Genomic DNA, 13763 nt, shown 5'->3' with positions numbered 1-13763 from the left:
TATCAGTTCGATTAAAATACAAACCTTTCACGCATGTTTTTTTAACTTTGTCACATTGCATACCAGGTGGACAATATGGACAACCTTGAACCATGTCTTCGTCTGTAAAAATAAAAATGTATATTAATTTATAGAAGAATCATATATATTATTTATATAAATTTGTATTATTTATACAATGACGTACCTTTAATGCAAACTGGTCTATGTTCATGGACATGACAAACTTCAACAAAATCACAAGGATTGCCAAGTGTGCATGGATTTAAACACTGCCGATCTATACAAGCCAACTGGGCAGGACAATCACCATGTGTCGAGCATTTGAGATCTAATGAAATTACAACGAATTTTAAATAACATTTGTAATAATAATAAACTGGGTGTCTTTAATATTTTAATTTAAAACCAATGCTTTCCAAAATTGATATTGAAATACATACTTCAACAAATAGAACAATAAACTTATGTTAATTTATTTATACAACAAAATATTATGAAAGTTTTATTTAAAGAAATATTGTCATACAATTTTGGCTAACATTAGTTTGAAAAGAGCTTTTAAAATTTTAATCATGTAATGTTTATCATGAAAACCTTTAAACCATAAACATTCCTTAGATTTAATAATGTATTTTTAAAATGTCAATAATTTATCAGTGATAATTTTAAAAGTGCATTATTATTTTTCTTTTTTTTTTTTTGAAATGCATGAAATATAATGATTTTTGTGCGAAATGTATATGAAACTTTGAATCTATTGTTTAATTACTTGTTTATTTTTATATTTAATATACATTATTAAATTATATCATAGAAAAAAAAATATATATATATATTTATTTATTTTATATATATTGTATATTTCGTTAAAAATAAACAAGATGAAACTGATTGAAATATTGGGTGTTACCTATTTACAATTTACAAGAACGAAATCATGCGCATAAATATTAGCAAACATGCAAAATAGTATTAATGCAGTAAGTTTATTAAAATAATAATAATATATACGATCTACGTAAGTAAGGCGTGCTATATTGTGTGTAATAGTAAGAGTACTGTGAATATTTTCTCTGGCATAAAAAAAAGATAAATAGGAAAATTAAAAAGAAGAAATGATATCATTTTTTTTTTAATTAACTTTCCTTAACGTAGAAATATTTTCAATACATACTCTGCAAAAATGTTGACCGGTAATATTTGGCTAAAGACAAGAAAATAAAATTTCAAACTAAAATCTAATATAAAATTATTATCGAGATTCACCTTTACCTGAAAGAAGATTTTTTTTTTGTTTTTTTTCTTAGGGAGAGGAAAATTCCCAATATATCATTTTTTATCGATAAAATTTACACGACTGTTAAATTATTTAACGTAAATCAATTTTTATCGCAAATATAATGAAATTTATAGAAACATGGGTAATTGGTAATCGGTTAAATTATTAAAAGCAATTTGGATTAAACTAGATAACAGATTTCTACTTATATACTGTTGTTGTTGTTTTTCTTTTTTTTTTTTTTTATCAAAGTTAGCATGCACATACAAAATGACATGGGCTAATAATCAGAAATATCATTATTATTAGATTTTTACAGAGACAGATGTAATGGAAAAAAATCCTTGAGCTGTAAGGAAAAGGAAAATGGTACATAGTACCATAATAAAAGAGGATTCATAGGTATTGGAAATATGTCCATGGTTTGGAATTCACAACATCCAGACAACAAAATTCTCAACAGATCGTTTGAAAGTAAACGCTTCATGTAATTATAATTCATAAGATAAAACTATTTTATGGTAATTGTTAATAGTAAAAATAAATAATAATAAAATAAAATGTTGCTGTCTGAATGTTAAAGAAAAAAAAGAATAAAAGAAACACCTGAAAACTAGCAAACGTATGTATCGTGTAAGGCGATAAAGGCATTTGTAGAAATTGGTATGCATAACGAAATCACGAATAAGATTGAGATAGATTGGTGCTGAGAAATGGTGTTTACCTTTCATGCATCCATATTTAGTATCTGGCACAAAGCCGGGGGGACAGAACTTGCAGATAGGCTTGTGCTCCTCCACGTAACAGGGGGCATCAGCCGGACAGGTGGAGTTTCTGCATGGATCCACACAGCGATAGTTGCGGCACGCCAAGTCTGGAGAGCAGCCACTGTCTCGCAGGCAAATGGAGAGGGAAGGATTGCAGTTTTGGGTGCAAATGCACACAGGACGGTGGTCCAAAACATCGCAAGTTTTACCGTCTGGGCATGGTTTTTTCTTTCTTACGTTACAGGGATTCTGACATTTTCCATTGACGCATGCGGCATTTGACGGACAGTCAAAATCTCTCGCGCAAGTCAGCGTATCGGGTGCACATGTTAATTCTCCGAGTTCATTGACGACGAAGCCGTGTTTACACACACACATGGGCCTATGATTTCGCACCTGACATCTCTTGTTAACTTCGCAACTGTATTGAGAACTTAAGCATGGATCGCGACACTCCCCTGTCTGGGAATGGCAAGAAAGACTCTCAGGACAGTCGCTGTCTTTTGAACAATCAATGTTCGGTGCAGGTCTGGGACTTAGTCTATCACATTTAAGATCTGGATGACAAGCCGTATTAGGCATACCGATATAACACTGTGGACACGAGCATCGGGGCTTATGTAGAACCACTCGGCAAAGGGCATTTATTCCACAGGCACCGCGCAACGCGCACGGGTCCAGACATTGCAGATTTATGCAGGCTTTTTCATTAGGGCACTCTAAGTCACTGGTGCATTCGCGTTCTAATTTCGTAATAGTGATGGTTGGTATCATGTTGTGGTGTCAACGACGGGTCATTGGATTGGGCAGGAAAAAAAAAGAAAAAGCATTTATAAGAACTGTGAAAAGAAACTTTCTCACAAATAACATAAACCACATGCTTTGTATTTATGATGGAAGTAGGGTAGTTCTGTGACAGAAGTATAGAATACGACTTTACGTTATCGAATATCTTAAGGACACATTTTGTGGGCTACAATTAAATAAAACGGCAAGCAGCAATATTTACAACACAAGCCCCTGATAGAATTCAGAGAGAGGAAAATAACGACCCGTGAATTTCAGCAAATATCAAGCATGGGTATATGAGAATGTCCCTTTTGCAGTTCCCAATCTGTATTAATCCTAGACTAAATACAGTGTTCACTTAAATCTTCCAATATCTTATCTTTCAAGTTGTACTCGAAAATACTGAAGTGTTCCTTTGCTAGCTTTGATCTTTCTAAAAGACAGATTGGATACTGAAATAAACATTCTACATATAAAGTTATGTGTGAGATATGTGTAAGTGTTTTCTCTTAAGTAATTATGTACAGTATGCCTAATGTATATATGTACATGTATGCTGACTCTAACAAATGTAACAGATAAAACATATCCAGTGTTGTTGCTTATTCATTGCAACTAATCCGATCACATCTGTCTCTCAATGTTAACAACTCACTGAATTAATATATCTATATATTGTTTAATTCCTACGAGACGATACATGGTTATTCTACAGACCATGTTCCTATAATCGTCAGTATTGCATACTAGTCACAAATGCTGTACATAAAATTAATCAAACTGCTTGGTTAAACAGTTAGTGGGCTAGTTCTTACCTGTTGTGCATTCAATATCTGGTGAACCAGTTGTACCTGGGGGACATCGGCAAACAAATATCGTACCATCTCGTATGCATTCAGCACCTTTTCCACAGCCAATTGTTCTGCAATCTCCTACATTCGTATCAGGGCTACCTGTTTATACCAGAGAGTAAATTATCTTTTATTATATATCATTAGTATATTCATAAAAAAAAAGAAGGATCCTGTAGATAAAACATATCTGTTTATGAACATTACATAAACGTAATTTAACACGTCAAATTTTCATTAAACTTACATGCATGCATGGGATCACCAGATGGGAAGTTTGGTGGACAATAACACTGCGGTTGATTTTTGTAAATACGACAAGCAGCATTGACACCGCAATGAACATCTTTACAAAGTTCACCACCATCACACAAACATGCTTCATGCGGATTACCATGACATCCTGGATCACATGTACACTCAAAACCATTAGCTGTTTCTCTGCATTTTGCATTAACACCGCAATGTCTTTGCAAACAACTATCTCCACCTTTGACAAAAATATAAATAATCAAATTTATTTAGAATTTTACGTACTTCGTCGTTTTCATAATCGAAAGAATCAATTCATACCTATTTTGCAATTAACTTTTGGATTACCGAAATGTCCAGGTGGACAAGAGCATTGTGCTTTCCTGTTAACAACCCGACATTGTGCATTGAAACCACAAATGCCATGTTGCAAACAAGGATTCGTACAAACACCATTTTCGCTGCATTGCTTATTCGATTCACAATCTTCATCTCTATGACATTCTAATTGATAACATTCCTGACTTGGTTCTCCTTGATATCCTTCAGGACACAAGCAAACTGCTCGGTGATTAGAAACACGACAAAGTGCATTTATTCCACATGGTGATCCATTTGATGAACAAGGATCGATACACTGTCCGCTTGTACAGGATAAAGATGATGGACAATCCGAATGTGTACGACAACCAATCATACATAATCCTGCCTCGCATATGTATCCCTGAATGAATTAAAATAAAATGAATATTAATAGAATTTACATCACACGCTATTAGAAAACATTAATCAATTATTTGTAAAATTAATATACTAGAAATACTTTTAAGTGATACCTTAGGGCAAACATTATTACTGTCACATTTTACTCTGCATTTTCCTGTATGACAAACTTCTCCGCAAGTACATTGACTTTGGCTAGTGCAACTTGTACTACAGAATCCAATCTCGTCGCATTCACAAGTATGGTCGCAAGGAATCATAGATTTCATGCAACTTAACAATGCATTGCCATAATAATTAGCTGGACAACTGCATTGTGCTATATGATTAACTACTCGACAACCAGCACATTCACCACATGCTTTACCACCTTCGCATGGATCTGTTTAATCGATCAATTCGTATTTGTAAATAATAATAATAAAATATTTTCAAATATTATTCTCATTAAATTATTTCTTATTATTAGCTTACTTCGGCATTGGTTGTTCAAACAAGACTCATCCTTCGAACAAGTATTATCACTGCGACATCCGATGTTACACAAACGATTCTGACAAATTTGATTGTTAGCACAATGCCCATCATTGTTACAAATTGCTTTACAAATTCCATTATCGCAACGTTCATCGTTCAAACAATCCACGTCACTGAAATAGTATTTAATAAATATTTGATTCAAATCTTGATCACAATCTTTAGCAATATAATTATCGCTTAATTACCCTCTGCATTTCGTGTAGCAAGATTTCCCATAGCACGTTTGACCCGATAAACAATCTTGTTCAGTTGCACAAGGAAGGAATGCTTGTTTACAACCAACGAATGGATCTCCAACTAACCGCGGTGGACAAGTGCATACTTTGTGATGGTCAACAACTGTACATTTTGCATTAACTCCGCATGAATCTGACAAGGTGCAAGGATCTACAACGACGAATGCATTTCAATAATTAATATGACTTGATTCTACGTTTTTGTAAATAAGAAAAGTAATGATAATATTATTAAATAAAAAACTGACCTATACATTGATTGTTTATGCATGCAGAATTTTCTTGACATTCGATATCAGATCGGCAACCAATAGTACAAGTAAGTCCTTCACAAATTTCGCCACTCCTGCAATCTTCGTCTCTTCTACAAAGTGATTTACAAATTCCTGAACTATCGCACCGTTCGTTACTCAAACAATTTGCATTTGTAGAGCAAACGGGTGTACAAACTCCAGAAATACAAGCTGTTCCTGTATCACAATCTCTGTTAGCTTGACATACTCTTCCTGGTAATCTTAAGCAAGCAATCTTAGCTGTTGGATTTGGTATAAATCCAGAAGGACAAGAACAAGTAGCTCGTTGATTGAAAACAGTGCATTTTGCATTTGGTCCACATGGTGTTACTTCGCATGGATTGGCACACTTGTTGGAAATGCATGCTTGATTTGCATTACAATCCTCGTCAACGCGACATCCGAAGGAACACATATTTTGCAAACAAATATGACCAAGGAAACAATCGTTATCAAGTCGACAGGTTAACAAACAATTTCCGTAAATACATTTTTCATTGAATGCACATTCGTTGTCCGTTGAACATATTGGCAAACATACGTTATCGCGACAAGTATTACCTTCATTGCAATCGTTGCTACCGCTGCAAGAAACTGGTACTGTAAAATAAATATTTATTACCAGGGATTACAAATATGATGAATCCTTGAGGGATTTTATTCTTTCAGGGTTATTCAATAAATAAATAAATCATTAACTTACGTCTAACACATTCCACTTCAGAATTACCAGTAAATCCAAGTGGACAACTGCACTGTTTGATGTGATTTCTTACATTGCATTCCGCATTGATGCCACATGCTGCTCTTATGTCGCATGGATCTAAGCACTGTCCGTTTAAACATACGTCGGATAAATTACATTCTTCGTCCGATTGACACAATGCTACAAATAATCAATATTCGATTATATTTATTATATAAATAAAAAGCAATAACTTTCAAGGTAATCAAACTTACGTCGGCAAATACCCTCGTAGCAATAAGTGTTAGCCAAACAATCGTTAGCTGACGAACAGAGAATAGATTTAGGACGACATCCAATACTCAAACTGTTAGGATTTCCTTCGTAATCGGTTCGACACTGACAACTAGCTGCATGATTGGTTGCAACACAATCTGCATTTGGTCCACATTGTATCTTTCCGCAGACATCTGAAATTTATGAATACATCAATGCACAATTGTTCACTTTTTGTTTGCAATAACATAAACTTATTATGTACTAACCGAAACACTTAGGTATGTTGTTAACACTGATACATTTTGCTGATAATGGACAATCATCGTCTTGTAAACATTCGACAGGTTGTTGACAACCACTGTTATAAGGATCACCAATAGTGCCAGGTTGACAGTGACACTTGTAAGATCCTCGAGAATTTTCACATAAGGCTCCAGGTGCACAAGGTGCATTTGCACAATAATCAACTAATGTGCAACCTAATGTTGGTTCTCCAGTATATCCAGGATGACATGTACAAATCTAAATAAAAATATAATTAATATGAATTTCATTCTGGATTACAATTATCAGAGAAAAAGTAAAATCTATTCGAATCTTACTTGAGTATGTTTTTCTGCAGTACAAATAGCATTAACTCCACAAGGATTATGTGCAAGACAAGCAATTCTGCATTTGTATAAATCACAAATCTTCTCATCGCTACATTCATCATTTGTTTCACATTCTATAGGCTGACAACCTATTTTATCATCTTTAGCGTTACCAAAGAAACCGGATTGACAAGAACACGAAGCAACATGATTGTCAGATTTACATTCAGCGTTACGTCCGCAAAATGTCAAATCGCATACTTTACGACATTCAGCCTAACAAAAAATAAATATTATATTATAAAAATACGAAATATTATTATTCCAATCTACGATGTTATAAAAAAATATATTTACTTACTTGTCCGATATTATTTTTAATACATTTTTCATCGTAGGAACAATCATCGTCAGATATACAACGTAATTCTTGAATACAAATATTATTATGACAATATTGATAATCTGGACAACTAGAATTACTTTTACACGTAGGTTGACAAAGTCCATTAATGCAAAGTTGATCCCCAATGCAATCCCTTGTACTACTACAAAGTGCTGTAAAATTTGTATGGTGTGTTAAAACAAAAATATTCTATAAACTTCAGCAGATTTATTCCTATTTTATAAATTAATTCGTAATATTTTCTCATACCTGTACATATACCACCATTACAAGCTGAGCCCGTTGCACATTGTGAATCTGTCTTACAATATTGTACTGGTGTACAACCGAGATTAGGATCACCGGTTCCACCAGGTTGACAAGTACAAACTGCACTATGATTAAGTGAAGAACAATCAGCTCCATGTCCACAAACATTTGAAACAGAACATGGATCTACGCATTTATGATTGAAGCATGCATCCGATTGACCACAATCGCTGTGATAGTTGCATTCCAAAGAAATACATTCAACCTAAGAAACGAAGACAAATTTATACACATGAACAAAAATCATTGAATAATAAAATAATCATTTAATCGAAACTTACTGATGGATCCCCGGTTGTTTGATCGGGACATTTACAAATTGGTATGTGTCCTCGTGCGAAACATTTAGCATTTTTACCACAGACCTTTGATGTATCGCAAGGATTCGTACATCTGTTATCAACGCAAGCAGCTGTAGCAGGACAATCTGAATCCGCGAAACAATCCCCTGGTTGTTTACAACCTGCTTGAATTGGATCACCAACCAATCCATGTGGACAAACGCAAATGTACGATCCTTCTGTGTTCTGACAGCTAAGAATAATAATTTATACATGTAATTAAAATATATACATATACTTTTATCAAATATTAATTGACACACGATTAATATTTACATTGCTGTAGGGTGACATGCATTTTGCGAACATTCATTGATATCGACACAAATATCATCCACAAGAACAAAACCGGGATAACATTTACAAATACCAGTGTGATCGATTGATACGCAATTACCATAGCCACAATTTACTTGATTGCAAGGACCTAGCAAAATAAATGAACAAATACAATGACTGTTCATCTTGAAATACTTTTTTATAATACAATATTATAAAATACTTACTACTGCACTTATTGGTTTCTTGATTACAATATTTGTCAGATGGACAATCATTGTTAGTTAAACATTCTACTTTAAAGCAACCACTACTGTCACCAATATATCCTGGTTGACACTGACAAGTAGCTGCATGATCGACAACAGTACAAATGGTATTTAAGCCACAATCAACAAAAGAACATGGATCTGAACAGTTATGCTGAATGCAGGATTGTGTTTCTGGACAATTTGAATCTACAGTGCATTGATGTGGTACCACACATCCTGATATTACTGGATCACCTGCGGTACCTTGTGGACATACGCAACGATATGAACCATGATGATTAATGCATTCTGCACTAGGATGACATGGATGTTCTTCGCATTCATTTATGTCTAAACAATGTTCAGGACCATCGATGAATCCATGACTACATCTAAAATATTACGATAAGTGAAATAATCATAAACTAAAAACGTTAAACATTAAAATATAAGTGGAAATACATACCTGCACTTATTATTAATACACACTTCATCTGACTTGCAACTTGCATCGGAAGAGCAACCAGCTTCGCAAGTTCCATCGACGCATAATTCACCAGGCAAACAATTACTATCACTGTAGCATACTTTTACGCATACGCCATTCTTACAACGTTCCCCTTTAGCACAATTATTTTGTTCTTTACATTGACACTGACATAATCCAGAAACACAAACGTGCTGACTTGGACACTCTTGTGGACCATCGCACGAATTTGGTACTCGGACACAACCTTGCTCTGGAATTGGATTACCTTGAAATCCTAATGGACAGGAACATATTGTTGCATGATTGACGCAACTACAAATAGCGTTGGGTCCACAAACATCTTTCTTTTTGCACGGATCTAAAATATAAATATTGTTTAATAGTATACATCATTTATTCGTTAAGTTTATAATAAATTTTAATTTATAATTGTCATACCTTGACATTTGCTGTTTATACATGATTCATAAGATGGGCAATTTTTGTTATTTCGACAACCCAAAATGCAGACACCATTCATACAAGCTTGATCAGGTTGACACTGAGAATGGGTAACACAAGGCACTGAACATCTATTATTTATACATTTTTCACCATCTGAGCAATCAGAAATAGATCTACACACAGCTAAAATGCACAAAATTGCAATGTTAATAAAAGACTAAAAAGCTAATATTAAATTAAATATTGTTACTTTTGAAAAGATGTATAAACAATACCTATACATTGTCCGTCAAGGCAAACGCTGTCTACACAATCAGTATCGGTGTTGCAATAATTCGTAGCACGAATGCAACCATCTTCTGGACTCTTAGATGAAGGAATGAATCTATGGATGCATTTACAAACTGGTTCTCCATTGATCACTTCGCATACAGAATTGGCACCGCAAGCATTCTCACAAGGGTTGATGCATTGATGTTTATAACATGTTGAATGTGTAGGACAGTCCTTATTGCTATTACAATAACCTTCTGGTTGACAGCCAGTACTATAAGGATCACCAACGTAATTTGGAGGACATTGACAAGTAGGACTGTTAGATGCTCCCGGAACACAGAATGCTGACGAGTGACAAGGATTTGGATTACAAGTTTCTATCGCAACGCATTCAACATCAGCTACGGGATTAGGTTTTAAGCCAGGTGGACATTGGCAGATCGCTTTATGGTCATCAGCAATGCAAACGGCATTTATACCACATGCATTTTCGTCACACGCATCGTAGCATGTGTGAGTGAGACGATTGCAAAGTTGCGTAGGTGGACAATCGATGTTATACACGCATGGTACTTCGAGACAACCCTTGCTACGATCATTTGGATCTCCTGCGTATAATCCAGGTGGACATTCACAATTGGCAACATGATTGTTTACGATGCAAAGTGCATTAGGACCACAGGTAATAAAGTTGCAGACCGGTTGACAAGTCAATGTACCTTTTTTTATGAAAATGAAAGAAAGGAAATATTTATTGAATGAAGAGCGATATAATATGAAAATCAAATGATAATAATTTACCTTCTGTGGTAGATCTACAGGCCTGATCTTCTGGACATTCACTATCACTGGAACATTTATTGGTACGTGGATGCACACATCCTCTACGATCATTTGGATTACCCACGTACCCTGCCAAACATTCGCAACGTCCTCGGTGATGTTCGGCAATGCAATGAGAATTTAAAACACACGTGAAATCGGAACACACAGGAACACATTTAAGAACACCAAGTACATCAGGTCTGCAAGCTTCTGTTATATGGCAATCATCATCTGATATACAACTAGGCACTGATGGTTTCTCACAAGAAGACAACACTGAATTCCATTCGTATCCTTCTTGACATTTACATGTTGCATGATTAGGAACTATGTCAGGCACACAGGTTTGATGAGCACCACACACGACTTTACTACATGGATTTACACAATCTCTAGCACCATTGTCGAGAACAACGCATGAATAACCAGTCGGACAATCAGAATCATGAAGGCAACCTGGTGTTATCAATGATTTAGCTGGTACACATCCATCAACGAGATTACTAGGATTACCCTGATATCCATCGATGCACAAACAAGATGACACGTGATTTTGAGTAATACATAAAGCATTAGGTCCACACTGAAGTTTACTGCAAGCGTCTACACACTTTCTAGTGCCTTTACCAACTTGGAAACAGATTTGTTGAGTTTCACAATCCAAATCGTTGGAACAATGACCCCGTAAAAGACATCCTTTGACATGATCATTTGGATTTCCTGTATATCCTGGTGGACACAAGCAAGCTCCATCTTGACAAATTGATTTAGGACCACATTTGATATTGTGACATTTGTTGATGCATTTGCCGTTAACGCAACTATAATCGAATGGACACGGTAATGCCTCGCTACAACTGCAAATGGATGGATCGGTACAAGGACTCGTTTGTACTTGTTGACATCCGACGAAAGGATTTCCAAAAAAGTCTTCTTTGCAACGACAATCATAGCTTCCTATCGTATTAATACAAACTGCATTGGTACCACATGCATTTCCATTACATTCGTTGATATCTGCAACAACAATTACAAACCGTACGTTGTTATATTATACGAATATTTGCATATAATCCTAATTATTATATTTCAAATATTTTTACTAACCGAAACATTGAATATATGGATTCCCAGCATATCCTGGTGGACAAACACATTCTACTGCATTAGTTGCTGTACTGCAATGAGCATCTTTGCCACACACGGTAGTAGAACAATCGGATTTATGTTGAATTTCACAACCATGATAAGGATTACCACTGGTTCCAGGATTACAAATACATTTAGATTCTTGAAGTCCATATTCGCAGTGTGCATTTTTACCACAGTCCGGATTACAAGTTGGCGGTGCAATAGCTGTTTGTACAAAAATGCTTGATGAATTTGATTTCTTTATGATATCATAAAATTAGAAAACAATGATAACTTACGTGGCATACAAAGTAGATCAGGATTACCAATGAAATAAGGATTACAAACGCATTTGTTAGTTGTTGGATCACAAGTTGCACCTATACCACAAACGATTCCTTCACATCGATGTTTACATCGACCACTTATACAAATACTAGGTGCAGCGCATGGAATTTCAGCAGAACAAACGTCCGGCACGCACTGTCCTCCGGGGAATGGATTACCCATAAAACCTTCTATACATTTACAAGTTGGTCCGTCGTAACTGACGATACATTGGGCACCAGCACCACATACGAAACCATCGCATTCTGCATGATACAAAAAAAATATATAAATCCTAATACATCAACGAAAGAAAAATCCTTTTTATTTATAAATACTTACGAGATACGCATTCGTTATTGCTTCCTTCTGTAAATCCAATCACGCAACGACACCATGCAGCATGTTTATCAGGTTCGCAATACGCGTTAGGTCCACACCGTATATTATCACAAGGATTAATACAACTTCCATGAACGCATGCCAGATAATTTTCACAATCGTCATTGGATGTACATTCAGTTCTTGCAACAGCTACACCTTTACAACCATTTGTATAAGGATCACCTGCCATACCTTTTGGACACTCACAGTGATGACCACCTTTCGTATTGAAACAATATGCACCAGGACCGCAAGGATTATTAGCACATTCGTTTACGTCGATACAACCGTGTTGTGGATCACCTTCGTATCCAGCCTCGCACATACATTTTGGTGGATCACTTGGGGTACATTTAGCATTTATACCACATGGGAATCGATCGCAAGGGTCTATAGAAAAGAATTGAATCGTATTTTAAGATTTGTATGACACGAATCAAACAGATGTTTAATTATTGATTTAATAACTTACTCTTGCAAAGATTTCCATCAAAGGGATCTGTGTAGAATGGTGGAGGACATACACATTCACCTGGTTGTACACATTTCTCGTTAGATTTGCATTCATTATCTGTAGTACATCTTTTTTGAGCTGGAGAACAGAGCCCATTGTAAGGATCACCACCGTAACCCCGAGGACAAACACATTGATGAGAACCCAATAAATTAATACATTCTGCTCCATAACCACAGACTTGATGACCATCGATACATTCATTTATATCTACATATGATATCATATAATAATTATTAACTAATAATAATTATCAAAATAATTATATATTTAAATTGGGGAATTATAAATTACCTTCGCAAGAACCATCTGCTTTAGTTGTGTAACCTTTAGGACAAGCACAATAACTAACACCACCTGCGATTGTTATACATTCGGCACCACTAGGACATTTCTCACCCTTTGAACAACCGGCTAACATACATTTACCATTGACAATTTTGTAAGGTGGTTGACATTGACATTCAATGCTGTTGCATTCTGTAAAAAAGGAAAT

The 13763-nt window shown here is 35.2% G+C and overlaps 1 protein-coding gene across 1 annotated transcript in view; it reads right to left on the bottom strand.

Annotated features, from left to right (window-relative positions):
- dpy (fibrillin-like protein dumpy) overlaps window positions 1-13763 on the bottom strand; it is an 87997-nt gene that overhangs the window by 58362 nt on the left and 15872 nt on the right. The window contains 28 exon segments of the mRNA XM_015327207.2: window positions 25-102; window positions 188-331; window positions 2007-2792; window positions 3654-3791; window positions 3937-4179; window positions 4263-4665; window positions 4778-5046; window positions 5139-5314; window positions 5390-5591; window positions 5689-6333; window positions 6437-6619; window positions 6694-6888; window positions 6964-7219; window positions 7300-7566; window positions 7652-7848; window positions 7946-8210; window positions 8287-8539; window positions 8623-8773; window positions 8853-9268; window positions 9343-9724; window positions 9805-9993; window positions 10086-10805; window positions 10888-11928; window positions 12019-12267; window positions 12342-12635; window positions 12712-13143; window positions 13226-13477; window positions 13562-13747. Coding sequence (XP_015182693.2) covers window positions 25-102; window positions 188-331; window positions 2007-2792; window positions 3654-3791; window positions 3937-4179; window positions 4263-4665; window positions 4778-5046; window positions 5139-5314; window positions 5390-5591; window positions 5689-6333; window positions 6437-6619; window positions 6694-6888; window positions 6964-7219; window positions 7300-7566; window positions 7652-7848; window positions 7946-8210; window positions 8287-8539; window positions 8623-8773; window positions 8853-9268; window positions 9343-9724; window positions 9805-9993; window positions 10086-10805; window positions 10888-11928; window positions 12019-12267; window positions 12342-12635; window positions 12712-13143; window positions 13226-13477; window positions 13562-13747 — 9012 coding nt within the window.

This window comes from Polistes dominula, unplaced genomic scaffold (genome assembly GCF_049000335.1).
Source record: "Polistes dominula isolate Pdom_NZ unplaced genomic scaffold, Pdom_raw_medaka contig_23, whole genome shotgun sequence".
In the NCBI taxonomy this organism is placed as follows: domain Eukaryota; kingdom Metazoa; phylum Arthropoda; class Insecta; order Hymenoptera; family Vespidae; genus Polistes; species Polistes dominula.
Note: the sequence above shows the minus strand (reverse complement) of the source record. Positions and strands in the feature narration are given on the sequence as shown.